This window comes from Eschscholzia californica, unplaced genomic scaffold (assembly GCF_041429995.1).
Source record: "Eschscholzia californica isolate CP2 unplaced genomic scaffold, dmEscCali1.0.p SCAF_1, whole genome shotgun sequence".
Taxonomy (NCBI): Eukaryota; Viridiplantae; Streptophyta; class Magnoliopsida; order Ranunculales; family Papaveraceae; genus Eschscholzia; species Eschscholzia californica.
Window position 1 is genome coordinate 42,260,354 of NW_028238198.1, and position 17,679 is coordinate 42,278,032.

At 34.8% G+C, this 17,679-nt stretch overlaps 2 protein-coding genes across 2 annotated transcripts; one reads left to right on the plus strand and one right to left on the minus strand.

Annotated features, from left to right (window-relative positions):
• Positions 1-209: 209 nt before the first annotated feature.
• LOC147566948 (12-oxophytodienoate reductase 1-like) lies at positions 210-2,138 on the minus strand. The gene is made up of 5 exons (XM_086668806.1): positions 2,004-2,138; positions 1,783-1,923; positions 1,559-1,689; positions 1,298-1,459; positions 210-1,009 (listed from the first exon to the last, which is right to left on the minus strand). The coding sequence occupies exons 1-5, from the start codon at positions 2,075-2,077 to the stop codon at positions 426-428; spliced, it is 1,092 nt and encodes a 363-aa protein (XP_086524932.1). The 5' UTR covers positions 2,078-2,138; the 3' UTR covers positions 210-425.
• Positions 2,139-7,433: 5,295 nt separating this feature from the next.
• On the plus strand, positions 7,434-17,087 carry LOC147566949 (dynamin-related protein 5A-like). Its single transcript, XM_086653543.1, has 16 exons — positions 7,434-8,039; positions 10,950-11,013; positions 11,097-11,201; positions 11,726-11,827; positions 12,556-12,606; positions 12,732-12,793; positions 13,074-13,164; positions 13,354-13,418; positions 13,570-13,764; positions 13,866-13,985; positions 14,393-14,463; positions 14,555-14,780; positions 15,596-15,646; positions 15,984-16,212; positions 16,503-16,642; positions 16,747-17,087. Exons 1-16 carry the CDS (start codon positions 7,911-7,913, stop codon positions 16,873-16,875), a joined length of 1,830 nt encoding a protein of 609 aa, XP_086509669.1. The 5' UTR covers positions 7,434-7,910; the 3' UTR covers positions 16,876-17,087.
• Positions 17,088-17,679: the final 592 nt, after the last annotated feature.

Genomic DNA, 17,679 nt, shown 5'->3' on the forward strand with positions numbered 1-17,679 from the left:
AAGTAGGGGGCTAGGCAGGAGGCTGGTCATAAAGTTGGGGAGATTTAACCAAATTCTGTAATACAAAAAGGTAAATCGTGGATCTGAGTTAAAATCTTTTGACCTTGATTAAGAAATTGATATTTAAACCATCAAATTCAAATAAACAAGTTTGAGTTAATCTGCGTATCGATACATAATTGAGCTGTCCTAAAAAAAATATAAAAAAAATAATTGAGCTAATGTGTATATATTGGTACATAATTGATTGAAAATTAGACACAATACTTCAATTCATCAAACCTCAAATAATCTCTCAATATTACATCGATAAACTCACAAGAAATAAATTACAACAACTTCCCACTAATGATCTTAACAATCTTATCTTCGAAATGAGAAAACAAAAAAGGAAAAGAAAATGAAAATATCACATGAAAATTGAACTAATTGAAAAATGGGTAATCAGTATATCCAACTACTGGGTCGGGTGTATAAAATGTGTCCCTATCATATTTGTTTAATGGTGCATCGAGCTCGAATCGTTTAGGCAAATCCGGGTTAGCCAAAAACAATCGACCATATGCAACTAAATCAACAGTATTTTCTTCAATCACTTTATTACCATTATCTTTCTTATATCCATCAGCAGAAATGAAAGTGCCTTTAAATGCTTTCCTCATTGGTAAAGTACTGTGAGGTGTTTCTGAGGCATCGGCTAGTGATACCACCCTTGGTTCCATAACATGAAGGTACAAAATACCATATTTGTTCAATGACTTGGCCATGTATAGGCCTAGGGCATCCGGGCTGGAGTCTGGGGTTTCCATGAAAACGGTGAATGGGGAGATTCGTATACCAACTTTGTCGCTTCCGATCTCCTCTGCTACGGCTTTAACTATTTCGAGAGGAAAACGACAACGATTTTCTATGTTTCCACCGTATTCATCAGTTCTGTCATTTACTGTGTCTTTCATGAATTGATCGATAAGATAACTATTTGCCCCGTGAATTTCAACACCATCAAAACCTACACAAATTTTTGTTCTTTAAGTTAACAACGGCCAATCATTCTATATATATATATATATATATATTATCTATTATAGGGGCAAATGCCTTTTTTTTCTTCTAATTATTGATTTTACTAAGACAATATATATTATACCGCATGACAAATGTAGGACAAGACAATCTATATGGAAAATTTGTGTACCGCAAAAAATACAATCGCGTAAATTGCTATAACAATTTTATCATATCGAAAGGCACGGGCTATACCCTACTTTGTGTGTGTGTGTGTGTATCAGATAGTTACCAGCTTCAATTGCATTCCTTGCAGCAAGTTTGAAATCATTGATGACATTTTGTATTTCGTTAATGGTTAGTCGACGAGGAGGTGCCCAATCGACTCCGTAGAATCCAGGTGTTATTCCCTTATCCGTACAAGATATCGGGGCTTGACCGTTGGGTTGAAAACCTGTGTGACACAAGCATTTCGTCACACAAAATTGCACGATAGTTATATGCAACTTTAAATTTCGAAAACAGTAAAACAAGAATGTAGAAATATGTGTACCATAAGTGGAAACTCTTCCGACGTGCCAAAGCTGGCAAAAGAAAATTCCACCCTTGTCATGGACAGCTTTAACAATTGGTTTCCATGCTTCTACATGCTCCTTTGTCCAAATCCCTGGAGTTTCTGGGTACCTTCATAGTATATCATCAAAACATAATGTATTATAACCCTTAGTAGTAAAAACCACATACACAAATAAACAAACATATTGAAATTAAGTTTACCCTTGGGCAGTTTCAGATACTCCGGTGGCTTCGGTAATGAGAAGGCCTCCTTTTGTGGCCCGTTGAGAATAATACAAGATTGCGTGTGGTTGAGGAACGTTTCCATAAGATCTACTCCTTGTTAGTGGTGCCAAAACAACTCTGATAAGATATGAAGATATCTTAGTTCATCTCTGTAAATGAAGAAATGGGAATGAATAAGATTAAAAAATAAAACAAACCTGTGAGATAGATGGAACTTCCCCATCTTGTATGGAGTAAGAAGAGGGATAATTGATTGTTGTTGACTACCCATTTTTGATGAAATTGATTCTAGTTTTTAGTAGCTTAATTTCTCTGTTTAGAAGTGTTTGTACAAAGTGATTATGGGTTTCCTGTATTTATAGGCATGAAGAAACAAGAATAGAGAATGGCATGTGTACCAACATTGCTGGACACAAAAAATAATTAAGGTGGGCAGGTGGATAGATTCTTTATTTGGAGTGTTACGTATGAGCTGACGCAGGGCAGGGGTAGGAAACCTGCTGCCCCTTTGGAGCTCCGGTTCACTTTAAGTCAGACTTGGCTGGTCGGACGGGGAACCTAAGTGCACATTAGGGTAGCCGAGCGTCTTTGGGACGGTTAAATGAGAGACTGAGGAGCCTGTGACTCTTTGGTGTACACGAGACTCGACGGGCTTCGCGTGCCTCAGGCAATTTGGTCATTGGGCAAATAGAAAAAATTTAGGTTGTCGATGAAAGACAATGACTCATGTTATTTCCTTCTTCAAATCTCAATCACCCTCCTCTTTCCTTCAAGAGGCAAACTTCTCCTTATTCCTATTCCATTTAAATTTTTTTACCAGTTTGAGCAAGTTTCTCGCTCGTGTCCAAAGTTTTCTAAATAAATGAAGAAGTTCATGGAAGAGGGTATCAAGTAAAACCATGTAGTCTATGATCATTGTTTAACTGCCCTTACTAATTTGAACAAGCATATAGTTCGACGAGAAATTTGATTCTAAAATTTATCAGCATGATAGTAAATATTTAGTCTTTGATGAAAGCTCGTATACATATCTTTATAAATAAGACGGATCAAGTTTTGGAATTTTGTGTTCCACTAACAAATCGTTTTCTTCAGGCAAATGTGTACCTGGTCTTCTCTCTTACGAAAATGTCTACCATCTTTTGGTGTTGTGACTGGACATCCCGTTTTCACACAATGACATCTTGGAGATAAGAAAAAACAAGCTTTCAAGCTTCTTAGAAATAGCTGTAAGAATTTTTATCTAGCCATTAAAGATCCAAAATGGGAGGCCAATGTCAAAAAAAATTAGAAAAGATTTTCTTTTTAGCTTTTACTAGGTATGAGAGAGGATGACAAATGGGCAATTATGGTGGTCATTGTAAACGTCATGGTCACTATTAAAAAAATCCAACTACAAACAATGTATTAAGCCTCTTAAAAAAAAAACAATGTATTAAGCAATCGACATCACATTGACCTTGACTGATATTTCCTGTTTATACTATATTTTAGTTGAACCTCGTTATGACACGGGAACCGACACATTTGAATGAAAATAATAACTTTTTTGCTTCATCACTCTCCTATTATATTTGCGATGAAAGTAACATTTCAGAAAATGTAAAGTTAAATTTTCATTCGAAATATTTTACCATGACTATTTCTGCATTAACTATATTAAGGCCTTTGGTATAGGAAGAATAATTTTTATCAAAGCATTGCATTAGATAGGGAGAGCATTCTTTTTAGAATATGTGTTAAATTCACGATTATATAATAATCAGAGATATAAACATAAAGTAAAGACACGATAGTTTAACGTGATTCGGTCGGATACTCAAGACCTACATCCACGAAGAAATAATTCTTTATTAATTATCACCACATACAAATGTGGGTTGATCAGTTACATTGGTCAGACATAAGTCGATGAGTTTGATTCCTAGAACCCTCTCCTATTTATAGGTAACTTAGGGTTTAGGGTTTCCTAGTTTTTGATTACTAAACTAGGAAATAATATAAAATCTATCTAATATTACCATTAGATAGTTACAAGAGATATCCTGAATACAAGAAACTAAATCTTCACATATCTTCAATATATCTTTAAATATCTTCAATATTCTGAATTATTCTTGATCGTCGAATCTCGTCTTCTCGATCCGTTACGTACATACACGTGTTACACACGTATATTATTTCGAGAATTCATCTTGACCGCCGGATCTCTTATTTATGATCCGTCTTTATATCACGTATCCTATTAATATGGAGAGATAAACACTATTTTTTAAATATCCTAACTTTAAACTTTGGTCCTCCTCAATCTATTTTCGACCAAAAGATAGAGAAGAGAGAAAAATCATGTTCGACCAAATATCTATCCGTCGATCAAAGAGAGAGAAGAGAGATAAACACCCTTAAAACCTTTTCAACCAAAAGAGAGAAAAGACCCTAAATCTGTTTGTTTCGATCAAAGAGAGAGATAAAGATGAAAACCTAAATCTGTTCCGTTAGTTATGCCTTCGCTAGGAAATGACTCAAAAACATTGGCCTAGAAAGACAAAAAAATTCATTTAATTAGATATGATGTAACTCGAAAAATATATAAGAGAGATTTACATAAAAGAAATTCCGCGTAGCATAAATAAAAATTCATGAATGAAAATAGTGAAAATTTTCATCCACAACAACTGAAAATTCAAACAAATTTCGTCCAGATCGGATGAAAAAAACAGAACAATTTCAGTTGGCTCGGCCGAAATTTATGTTTTTTTCAAGGAGCCCAGCCGAAATTTGTTGTCTTTTTCATCCGGCCAGACCGAAATTTGTTGTCTGTTTCAGTCGACCCAACATAAAATCCTTTACAAAACAAAAACAACCTAAAACCCTAAAATGTTTGTTCAACCATAGAGGAAGATAGGAAAATTGTTTTTCTTTATCGGAGACATATTATCTTCATTATATATGTCTTTGTTTAAGTCGATATCTTCGTTTAAGTCGATGTCCTCGTTTAAGTCGATGGTTCCGTTTAAGTCGATGTCTTCGTTTAAGTCAAAGGACTCTTCTTTCTTGATGTAGGTTGTCTCCTTCTTCATTTATGGTGGTTCCTCATCCATGAGAACTTGAGACATCATTAAAAGCTTGAAACTAAGACTTTAGTGATGGTAAACTCTGCAAGGTTTTTAATACTAATGGTGATGTTGATAGTAGTGACGATATTATGGTTCGGTTGTTTATGTGAGAGAAAACTACAAGTCTACAAGTGAATAGAATATTAGAACTATTATTAATTTTTATCAAAGTCCTTATATTTTAGCACTATTTATTAAATGATCCTTATAACGCCCTCTTTAAACTAATTTGGTAAAGGAAGAGCAAATACATAAATTGACCTTTCTAACACACTGCCTTTGCTAGACATTGCTCTTCCTATACCAAAGACCTATGTTCACGATGTAAATAACATTTAAGAAAATGCAATATTTCAGATCTACACTATGTAACTTCCTAAATTATGAAACAAAATAAGGAAATTTGAACAATGGAACGCTAACAATACTAAACACTACTTTCATCAAGATATTTTTAGGTTTATAGTTCCTATCTAGACCTACATAAAGCCAAAAGCCTACATAAAGCCAAAAGCCTAAACAATACTAAACACTACTCGAAAATAGAATATATATATATGTATTTTTTTGATGAGATAACTTATTTTCTGGCGGACATGGTAAGAATGCGTTTTCATTAGTATCATTGTATGAATGAATTGATTATAGTTTGAAGATAACTTATTTCCTTAGATCTTGCAGTGTTTTTATTCGAGAAAAGTGGAAATAGACCGGAGTAGTGACATTAGTAAAAGAACTGAATTTGTCACAGTGAAAAAAATGGGAATGACGGTAAATAATGAAGGAAAAGGGTCGTTCACATGGTGCAGTCGAAGTGGTATATGCAGTAGTCACAAATAAAAAAATTAGGTTGCTAATTAACCCAGTTCCAAGTAAATGGAGGCGCATAGATTGTTCTAATGTGAATGTCTTTTTGCTATAAAAGTAAAATATATCATACTTTATGAGAAGTAAATTATTGGAGTAATCGATGGACTTCACAACCACCAACTCGAGAAGGATCTCACAAGTCATGCATGTGTGTCTCGGTTGAATAAAGATAAATGTGAAATGGTTAAGAGTTTAATTAGAAGTGGATCACACCCAAAAAGATATGTCGTTGCATATAAAACTAAACAATTTATATGAAGTTGTGTATTGAGTACCACTATGTAATGAAACATAAATGTCACGAAAAGTTTAAGAGATAAAAGTTTTTTTTTTCTGCACATCCTAGGAGCGTTAAACTGTGTGGTGCTTCTTCAATATGTTATCATTTATTGCACTTATGAAACCAATAGGTTTAAGCATCCTTTAGAGCATCTCCAATGCAACACTCAAATGGAAAAACTTAAAGTGTCACTTGGGATTTTTTGAGTTTTTTGTTAAAAACTCTCTCCAATGCAACACTCAATTTGGATCTCAAAATGATGTGGCATCATTTAATATTGAGATATCTCAAGAAGAAACTCAATATTTGAGATTTCTTTTGAGGATCTCAATTGGTCGCTCAACATTAAAAGCAAATCTAACCATCTAGGAAATGACACCTAAGTTATTTTTAGGTTTTTAGAGTGTTGCATTAGAGATGTCTTTTGAATTGAGGATCTCAACATTGACATCTAGGAAAGAGAAACTCAATTGAGCCTTGACACATAGGACTATTTGAGTTTTTTTTTAGTTTTGCGTTGGAGATGCTCTTACTCCAAGTTGTATTGGTCACTTTGAAAAGACTTTCATATTGACAAATTCATTTATAGCTAATGAAATTACAAATCATTACATTTGTGTTATGAAATGTCTAAGAGAGTTATATAATGTTGAAGACACTCCAACGATATTTGTTAGTGATAAGAACAAGGGAAATTTGGTCAAAACTCCCTAAAAAATTTGAGCTTTGGTTAAAAAGGATTTATCAACTTTTTATAGGCTTCAGCTCCCTATGGCATTTTTGTAAATAATCTAATATAGGGAAAAGACGAAACTGACCTTATTGCAAACCAGATTGCAAACCAGTTTGCAAACGAGAGTGCAAACTAGTTTGCAAACGAGCTTGCAAACCAGTTTGCAAAGCTTTGCAAGACAAATCAAATTGCAAAGTAGTGCAAACTAGTTTGCAAAGCTCTGCAAACCAGATTGCAAAGTGTGTGCAAAGTCATTGCAAGGCAAACCAGATTACAAAGCAATGCAAACGGGATTGCAAAGCTCTGCAAACCAGTTTGCAAAGCTCTGTAAATCTGATTGCAAACCAGTGCAAACCAGTTTGCAAAGCTCTGTAAACCAGATTGCAAATCACTGCAAACCAGTTTGCAAAGCTTCGCAAGCTAAGATTCCAAGGGCAATTTCGGCATTAGAAATGGGAGTGCTTTTAGAATTGTCCTTCAAGCCTATTTCCAAACTATATATGGGGCCTAGAAGGACAAAAAGATAACTTGTCTTTTTGACAAAAAAAAACATGAAATTGGGCCTCCGACCCAATTTCCTGTAAGAGAACAAACGTTGATAAATGCAATCGAGACCGTGTATGTGGATGCACAACATATCTTTTGTTTGTGGCATATGAACAAGAACGTCTGATCCAAGGTTGAAAAACACTTGGAGAACATTGTCAAGAATATAAAGATAGACGAAACCGAGAAGAAAATTGAGAAAAAAAATAGTGGCATTTGACCTAACGACACAATTGACGTTGTTAGGTAGTCGCGGACCGGCAATCTCCACCGGATTCCCACCCAACTGAATGAGGTGGACAGATGGGTGTAAGCAAAATGTAAGAAAATATACATGCCTAGAAACTTTAAAGATTTGGGTGGAAATATGTTGTTTGAAAATAAACTACCAAGAAGCGGTTCAGTCGCCGATCATTTTTCAGTCTGTTTCTTTCTCTCTCTAAAATGTATGGGTAGATTTCCTTTAAATTCGCGGGAATGACATCAAAATCGGGATACATTTATTTATCTGTGAAGGAGGATCGTTTCTGTTACTTATGACTTTTTGTTTGGATAATCAATGGAGAGTTTGATAACACTGATAAACAAGTTACAGAGAGCTTGTACAGCTCTTGGTGATCATGGAGAAGAAAGCTCTTTGCCTACCTTATGGGATTCCTTGCCTGCCATTGCTGTCGTCGGTGGTCAGGTCTCTTTTTCTCTCTCTCTATATTACCTAATTTGATTTTGAGATTGTGTGTCAGATTTTGTGGAATTGTTGATTCATCATTTCAAAGAATTGTGATTTGGAACCAATGGTTTATGACCTAATTAAACTATAAGTTGTTCTGACATTAAAATGTTACCTGCGTTTTTTATTTCAATAGATTGACATTTTGCCATTTTCCAATTCCAAGTTCCTTTCTGTTTTTGTTAAATTTATAGGTGGTAGGCTAGGGTTTTGTAGTTTCTTAAGATTCATAGCTAATCTATGGAAACTTGATAATAAGTATCTAATAACATTAATGGAGATAATTACAAACAATATCTTAAATATAGGTTAATGTTATCTTTTGGATCTTCAAATATCTAGGACTCTTCTTGATTGTCGGATTTCATCTCTCGATCCGTCATGTATATTGTTGTGATAAAAGTTCCACATAGTTGAATGGTGATCTGGTAAGTGGTAACCAGGAATATAATGTCTAGGTCCTCTCTCGTCATTGTCAATTGGTTTTGAGTTGGATCACCACATACCAAACAATCTTATCCCCTCTCTCTCAAGTTTAAACTTTGTGAAGTGTCCAACTTGAAGAAAATATGAAATCACGTTGAGAAACTCGGTGCATGTGGATCGGCTCAGTTGGACTTGAAAACGCACTAAATTGGCTTTAAAATGTTGGTCGGCTCGGGTTGGAAAGTGAAAAGGTTTTGTCTGCTTAAACAGGTGGAAATACGGTTTGTTGGCTTTGGTGGAGTTTTTGTCTTCTTAATATTCCACGAGTGTTTATCATTATCTAACAAACTCTTTACACCATTCATGAAGATAACCACCATCAATAATGCAACAAGATGATTTGCACAAGAAACTCACCAAAAACCCATTCAGACCGGGGTTTTTCTTCTATACTGTTTCGACAACACTTCATCTACTTCTTCTTGCAACTCTACCTCAGGAGTTTGTCGAAGATGGTTGTATGATAATCACACCGAATTAATAAATAAATGTCGGAATATTGCGGAAGCTTGATTGAGGATTTATTCACTTGAGCAGATACCATAAGAATAATATATTTACGATATTTAAAATATAGATTTAAAATATAGATATAATATCGGCAAAGTCTTCATCATCTAACAGTACCATGCAGTAGATGTTTTGACGATAAATGGTGTATATTAATCTCCTTTACAGTCCCCTCCAGCTTAGCAGGTCGCTAGACTTGTTTAGCTTGCCATATAAATTATACTTCTCGCGATTTGGCATGTCTTCTTCAAACTTTGCTCATTGCCTTGAAAACCTTCTCTCAATATTTTCATGGTAGAAGATGTTTCTAGAGGAAGAGCATTGAAATTAACATGCGGTCGATGTCTTGATGATCAATGGTATAGATTTATCTCCTTTACACCCCCTCAATCCTAGCATGTCGTTACACTTGTGTAGCTTGCCGTATAAATCATACTTCTCGCAATTTGACATTTCTTCTTTAAACTCCGCTTCTTGCCTTTAAAACCTGTTCTCAACTTTTAATGGTAAATGATGTTACCATAAGGACACGGGAATTAGAGAAAAGAGAACTGGATTATAGGTGCAAGTGAAGATTTTGATCACAAAATTATGGTTGGAGTTTTACAAACTTCCACAAAAGAAGTGGAAAGGTTCGAGTCTCTTTTTCTTTATGGGCAATTTTAGCCTTAGTTGTGAAAGAGATATAAATGAAAAGAGAAACTGAATATATTAGAGAAAAATAAATCGAAAAAATACTGGGGGAGAATCCCTGTCTTCTTTGGTAGAAGAGATGTTGAGAAGTTAAGTTTATTGTTTGAAGATAACCTAAAAAGAAAAGGATGGAGACAAATGATGTTGAATTGTAGAAGCTGCAAATTTATTTCGGTGTTTTGTAGGGAAAGAAAAAAGGTATTTTTTTTTATATTTGGTTAACATAAGTATGGAAACTTAGATTTCGAAAACTGAACTTGTTTTTCGTTTCTTCTCCTTAATTAGTAACTAAGAACTAGAAAAATAAAATCTAGTTATTCTTTTCTGCTGGTAGGATTTTGAAAAGAAAGTGAAATGAAAGAATTAAAGAAAGGAAGATCAAGAAACCTCGTAATGAAGGACACATGAAACTCGTTCACTCTTTACCTTTTTTTAGATCTTTAGCATTCTTCTACGATCGAAATGTAGGAATGATTCGATATCAATATTTTTTAAAGTAACCAAATGATTTAAAAAAGGAACTAACATTTAGAAATCATTCAAAGAAAGAAAAACTAATGGAAAACATTGCGGCAGACGGTAGTCATTAATATTGGATGCCGCCGCTCGTTTAGCAGAAACTCACTAGAATTAATTCTACACTCGTTGAAGTTTTTAGCCTCTACAAAACATGATAGAATTAGAGAGAAGAGATAATTTTTATTGAATAATTATTGTTCATTAGTAGGACAACTAAGATATATATAAAGTCTCATAGTCACTCTATTAGGTAAGAAAACTAATTACGATGTCTTCCCAATATTGCTACATATCTTCTATAGATACCAGAATAATAGATTTAAGATATAAATATTATATTATGCAAAATCTTCATCATCTAACGGTAACATGCGGTGCATATATGGATGACCCAATGGTATATATTAATCTCCTTTACAGTTTCAGTTACCAATGATCCCAGCTCTTCATGATTTTTGATGAATTTTGCTCAAATTCAATTAACATCTCTTTTCTAGGTCAAAGTTATTATCTGTGATCCTACTAAAATATTTCTACTTTGTTTTAGGTCAAAACTCAAAACATGGTCCTCATAGGTTACATTTTCCATATATGACTTATTGGAACTCCCTAGTTGAAATCTATTATATGTTCATTCCTTTGTGGCAATTCGTTTTGTAGAGCTCTGGGAAATCCTCGGTGCTGGAGAGTGCTGTGGGGAAAGACTTCTTGCCTCGTGGATCTGGTAATCTGGGGATTTCTTTTGTTACCTTTTTTTATGTATTTTTGTTGAAATATAGATGAATTATGTGTTCAACCTGTGTGCAGGAATTGTTACTCGACGTCCTCTGGTCTTGCAACTCCATAAAATTGATGAAGGAAAAGAGTATGGAGAATTCCTTCACCAACCAAGAAAGAAGTACACTGATTTTGGTACTTGTTTTAGTTGTTAGAAATATGATCTCATCTAGTCTTCGCACTCATATTAGTGTCTAAAGTCTTCAACATTTGCTTGTTCCATATATCTCTACAAGTCCTTACATATATAGTTTTTTCTTTGAATATGCAATACTATTAAACACTCCTCAGGCAAAGAAATGTTACCACAATGATCAAAAACAAGAAAAGAAATCCGCCTTTGGATTTAAGGTAGTTAACTTATCACTAGAGGAAAGCACCCCAATACATGAAAATCAAAACCCTTGAGCTCTTTATATCTACAGACTACCCCAAACATGTACAATATATATATATATATATATATATATCGGAACCTGGGCCAACTTTTGCGCTCCACAACTAATCCATGTGTCTCTGAAGTTAGTTGTATTCTTGGTGTATTTTTGTAGCTGTAGTTTAATGAATCTCACTAGAGTATAATTGGTTAATATGTGTTTTTATTGACTTGTTAGTGTTAGTTGTGTATCTTAACATAGTTCTCAATTAAATTTGTGTAGCTGCTATAAGACAGGAGATATCGGATGAGACTGATAGAGAGACAGGGCGGTCGAAAGCCATCTCCACGGTTCCAATTCATCTTAGTATCTATTCTCCCAACGGTGAGAATGTGAACTTGGTACTCTATTTACTTTGTGTTTTTTGGCAGAAAATTTACTTCTTTTTCCCATTCATAATGTTCTTATTTATCTCAACTTCAAAGTGGAAGTGGATCCAGTTTTTCTCTATCAGTTACATGAGAGTCTGGGGCTAAAGGTGATTTGGATAAGCACACTGTTAACTTGACAGTATGTTGGTCGAAACTTGAAACTACAGGTCGTGTCATTGAAAATCGCATGTCTACTTTTTCCCTCTATTCACAAATTCGTGTAGTTCTTTGTCCCGAGTACTTTTTTGCATCATATTGGATATGGATCACATGCACTTCTCGAAATTTCACGAGTTGCTAATTTTAGTGACTCATCTGAAGACATCAACAGCTTCCAGAAGTTATTCAGGAAATCATAGTGGTTTAGTTCTTCTTTGGTAGTTTTTGTAAGCCATCCTGACTTGTTGACTCCTCTTACCATATTTTTAGAAATTACAGATTATATTAGCATATTACCGTAATGCACGAAGAATCATCTTTATCTTATTTTTGCAATAAAGTCTGTTCTTTTGTTTGCTCTACTTCCTAGTGTGAGCGAGCATGCCCTTGCAGATCATTATTTTTTAACTTCGTGCTTGCACAGTTTGGAGGTTACTGAACTTTGATCGATACTTTCGTGATGTTACCCTGTTCAATATTTTCTTTGGTTGTGTTTGGTGATATTGGAATGAACCTTGGCAGTTGTGAATCTGACGTTGATTGATCTTCCTGGACTCACAAAAGTTGCGGTTGGTGAGTACATTCTTAGTTTTGGCAATGAAAATAAGATGTTATATTTTTTTTCTTTTTCTTCTTCTAATGCATAAAGCCCTGCTTTGTTTCACTTGATATTAACACATAAAATATACAAATTACAGATGGTCAACCTGAGAGCATTGTGCATGACATTGAGAATATGGTCCGCTCCTACATTGAAAAGGTAATTCTCAAACTACAGTACAAAGAAGTTTCAATCTTTGCCTTTAGATTCAAGTTGGATTACTGATATAGACCTTGAAGAAAAAGTATCATCTTTTGTGATTTTCTGGATATGTGCCCAGTACAATTATTAAAGATTGTTGAATACAATGTGTATAAGACCTGCATAGGTTGTGCTAACTGTCATGTTTTTTTCTCTGTTTCTAAGTGTTTCTATAAGCATATGCAAGAAAAAGATTGACAAAAATGCAGTCATGATTTGCTACTTTTCCATGTTGCAGCCTAATAGTATAATTCTGGCGATTTCACCAGCCAATCAAGATCTTGCAACATCTGATGCTATTAAGATCTCTCGTGAAGTAGATCCGAAAGGTAAGGTTCCATAACCTTGATCTTTTGGTGTAGTATAGCTGTGATTCAAATTCTGCCTCTGTTAACTAGTTATAACGAGCTTGATTTCACCTTGAGCAAATCTTTAAGTTGTTTTTGATCAAGTAGATTTTGCAGAACAAGATTCTAATTGAACTCTTACACCCTACTTCTAAATTATCGTTATTCCAGGGGAGAGGACAATTGGTGTCTTGACAAAGATCGATCTTATGGATAAGGGTACTGATGCAGTAGACGTAAGTGACCTTACTGCTTTTGTAACCTTACTACCCATGGAAATAAGATGTTTTATTGTATGAATTTAGGTAATCTTTTATGTCACATACTTGCAAGTGCTACTTGTTCTGGAAAGGTTACATTTTGAATATTACTCTTTGGGTTCTTTAGATTTTGGAAGGAAAATCATATCGTCTACAATTTCCCTGGATTGGTGTTGTCAATCGTTCTCAAGCTGATATTAACAAGAGCGTAGATATGATTGCTGCTAGGCGTAGAGAGCGTGAATATTTTGCTAGTGCTCCCGAGTACAAGCATCTTGCGCATAGAATGGGTTCCGAGCATCTAGGAAAGATGCTCTCTAAGGTCAAATTTACTATATTTATTATTTATTCGACTTATTTCAACTTAGCATTATAATTAGGCATCAACTTCTTGTTAATTAAGTTCCTGATTGATTTTTGCAGCATTTGGAAACTGTTATTAAATCTAGAATTCCAGGTATTCAATCACTCATAAATAAAAGTATTTCGGAACTAGAGTCTGAACTGAGCCGTCTTGGGAAGCCTATTGCTACTGATGCCGGAGTAAGCTCTATCCAAAGAATTTTCTTTGTGCTGTGTTTCTTGCTAAGGTCCTAGATTGTTTTCCTTTTCTTGGAAGTTCCTTAGTTTCTAGACCCACTTCCAGTTATTGATCACTGACCAATATATACTGATTTGTTTGCTCTTGCAATTCAATTACTTTTTCCTTCTAAAGTAACATTTATTTTAGCTTTATGTTTGTCATCGTCCAACTCGGAAGCAATTGGCAATGAGGGAAGGCTTTTGATCTTACAAACTTAACCTCAGTGGGGCCATAAAAGTTCAAAGTGACATTGTTGGTTCTATTGTTGACTTCTTATTTAAATATGATTTAATTTACAATTGTAACCTACAATTTGCACTTTTACCACGACCCAATGAGTTTATGCCCGTTTCCTCATTCTGTGTAGGGAAAGTTATATATGATCATGGAGATCTGTCGCATTTTTGACCAAATCTACAAAGAACATCTTGATGGCGTGTACAAATCCAACTTTTGTATTTACTTACATTCTAAACCATTTGGTTTTTGTACTCATTACTACCTACACACTTTTCTTTTTTGACTGTAGGCGTCCTGGTGGCGACAAAGTCTACAATGTTTTTGATAATCAATTCCCGACAGCCCTAAAAAGGTTGCAATTTGACAAGCATCTCTCACCGGATACTGTAAGAAAGCTAATTACTGAAGCAGATGGTTACCAGCCTCATTTAATAGCTCCTGAGCAAGGATACCGTCGTCTCATTGAATCTTCTTTAGTATCTATCAAAGGTCCTGCTGAAGCAGCTGTTGACGCGGTACGTATGAAATCTGCCTTAAGATCAGTGTAAATTTTCTCTGTTTCTTGTATGCCTAGTAGGGGGATAAAGGTGTAGAATGGTATTAGAATTAGTGGCATTTAAATATCGTCTAACTTTCAGATTGGTCATGATTTTGATTATTGAGAAAAGGGGAAGTCGAGATAATCCGTTTCCATATATACAAGAAATTCGAAGCGCTCCACCCAGTCAAGCTGATACTCGACACTCGTCTCTAACACCCAGATGTTCTTGTTAGATGCTTGCAGTCAATTAGTTAATATAGTGGGTTGTGTCTAATTGCACTCTTAATTATAGGACAATAGATATTGCTCTAAATGAACATAATGTTGTGTATATTATAACGTCCAAAAGTTAAAAAATGTTCGCAAAACTAAAGGGCCTAACGACAAACTATAAATTCGTGCAGATCAAAAGTGTTAAAATGCAAGTACAAATGTTGCTTTTTCCAACTACTAGATTAACTGTGTAAGTAATAATGAAGAGAAGAAAATATATGTTCAACTGTGTATTCGTTTTGGCCTCCTCCCGGCTTCCGCTACTATATACGCTACTTAGTTACCATGTCAGATATCAAAACTGGTAACAGAGTCCATGTTAAATAGTTGAATCCTATTTTCCTGTACAACTTTTTCTCTTCGGTTTTCCAAATTTTTTGTTGGTTGGATTTTGCAAAACCAAGTGTTACTTCTCTAACGTTGTGTATGTGTTTATCAAGATTCAAGCAAATAAGACTTCCATAACGAAGTATTAGATCTATAGTAACTTATAACTTTTTCTTGCTATGATAACAGGTTCATTCAATACTCAAGGAGCTGGTTCACAAGTCTATCAATGAGACTGTTGTAAGTTCCACCGTAATGATTCCATGCTAAATATTCCTCAAACTTTTAACAGGGGAGATATACAGGGAAAGGAACCTTGTCCCATCAACCCATTTTTAAGAACTAAAATAACCGCTTCATACTCTTTTAATAAAACAGGTTGTTCCTCTGTTATAACACAAATGGCCATGGAGCACTGCACCGCCAATTTCCCATTACTTAAACATTGTTATGAATTATGAACGGCTACTTTTCGAGGCTGCTCTTTGTGTCGAGCAGATCATCTTGTTTTAGCAAGTCTGATTATCCGCAACGAGTTTGGACTATCAATTTACACCCCAATTCTAATAAAATGCAGGAACTAAAACAATACCCCAGCCTCAGGATGGAGGTAGGGAATGCAGCTGTTGAGTCCCTGGACAGAATGAAGGAGGAAAGCAAGAAAGCAACTCTTAAACTTGTTGATATGGAATGCAGTTATCTAACTGTTGAGTTCTTCCGAAAGCTTCCTCAAGACATCGAGAAGGGCGGAAATCCTACACATTCAATTTTCGATAGATATAATGATTCATATATCAGACGAGTAGGTTGGTACCTACCTCATACATATTCCCTTCGTTAAATTTCATTTACTTCATGTACATTTAATATATGAGTATCTGTGATGCCTCGTTTCCTGAGGATGAACTTGTGACTTGGGTAGTGTTTGCTTTTTTTATACTCTGATATCTGAATCTGAAATAATCTTTCATGTAACTTGAAATTATCTGAATAAGGTTATTTTTTAGGTTAGACACATGAATGAATCTCCATGAGCTTGTATTATCTATCTCTCTCAGTACTAATCAGGGTTTTCTTGTTTCCTTTCAATCGACAGGGACAACCGTCTTGTCTTATGTCAATATGGTTTGTGGGACATTGCGGAACTCAATTCCAAAGTCTATAGTTTATTGTCAAGTACGTGAGGCCAAACGCAGCCTTCTCGACCATTTCTTCGCCGAGTTGGGTAAAAAGGAGGTAAAAATGAAGGATTCAACTAGCATCTTGTTTGATTTGCACCGGCTTGCCAGATAAATGTTAGTAATGAATGAACTTAAAGATCGTATAATTTTATTTTGCAGACGAAGCAGTTAAGTTCATTGTTGGATGAAGATCCAGCAGTGATGGAACGTAGAACTTCACTTGCCAAGAGACTGGAGCTATACAGAAGTGCTCAGGCGGAGATAGACGCCGTTGCTTGGTCTAAGTAGACAAGGTTGAAGTGAAACGGAGTATGTTTATTTTTCTCATTCAAATATAAGGTATCTTAGGATTTAACTTTGCTTCCTCGAGATCATTTATAGAAGCTTGAATAAAATCGGGACTTCTCTATCTTTTCACCTAATACCACTCTGTAAAACACTGATAAACATTGTTTTTTGAATCGCTTAAACATTGAAAGATAAACATCCTCTTTTCTCTTTATAAGCTCGGTAAAACAATTTTAATTAAATGAACAAGAATTCACATATTATAATAAATTAGAGCTAACACCGATTCCCATTTATTCTCTGTGCCCCCAAGTTTGTAATGTTCAACCATATATCCTCATCTCTGAACCCAGTTGTAGGTAAGTATGTCATTCGCCACCACTAAGGTACCCGATTTGTTGGGTGTCAATCGAAGCGTCTGAAAAAACAATTGAAATAGGAAAAGTTTTTCTATGAGTTCAAGCATCTACACAAAAGTTCGATTTAGCAAACAACTATGTGCCTTTGCGTATAGCTAACTGCAGTTGCAAACAACTGTTTGCTAAAATAAAATTATTCTTCTTTTTCCAAAATGGCGGAGAATAACAAACGTAACGGAGAGTTTCTTTTTAATATTGGATATTATCCGAAAATCTTGAAAATTAGTCAACTCTAAGTAAATAAGTTCAATCAAAATTGGGTATGTGATGAGAGATTTATGTGTTTAAAGTTAAAAAGAAAAACAAAGTATGAGATAAATGGTAATTTAATGTATGCACAAAATTTTGAACTTCTTTTACATTTTAAAAAAGTTGTTGATTTTGT

Bases quoted from the DNA above. Each gene is read 5' to 3' on its own strand.
- LOC147566949 (XM_086653543.1), top strand. From the start codon at position 7,911: ATGGAGAGTTTGATAACACTGATAAACAAGTTACAGAGAGCTTGTACA. The intron at 11,202-11,725 runs GTACTTGTTTTA...AAATTTGTGTAG, and splicing joins AAAGAAGTACACTGATTTTG to CTGCTATAAGACAGGAGATA. The intron at 11,828-12,555 runs GTGAGAATGTGA...GAACCTTGGCAG, and splicing joins TAGTATCTATTCTCCCAACG to TTGTGAATCTGACGTTGATT.
- LOC147566948 (XM_086668806.1), bottom strand. From the start codon at position 2,077: ATGGGTAGTCAACAACAATCAATTATCCCTCTTCTTACTCCATACAAG. The intron at 1,924-2,003 runs GTTTGTTTTATT...ATATCTTATCAG, and splicing joins AAGTTCCATCTATCTCACAG to AGTTGTTTTGGCACCACTAA. The intron at 1,690-1,782 runs GTAAACTTAATT...TATACTATGAAG, and splicing joins GTATCTGAAACTGCCCAAGG to GTACCCAGAAACTCCAGGGA.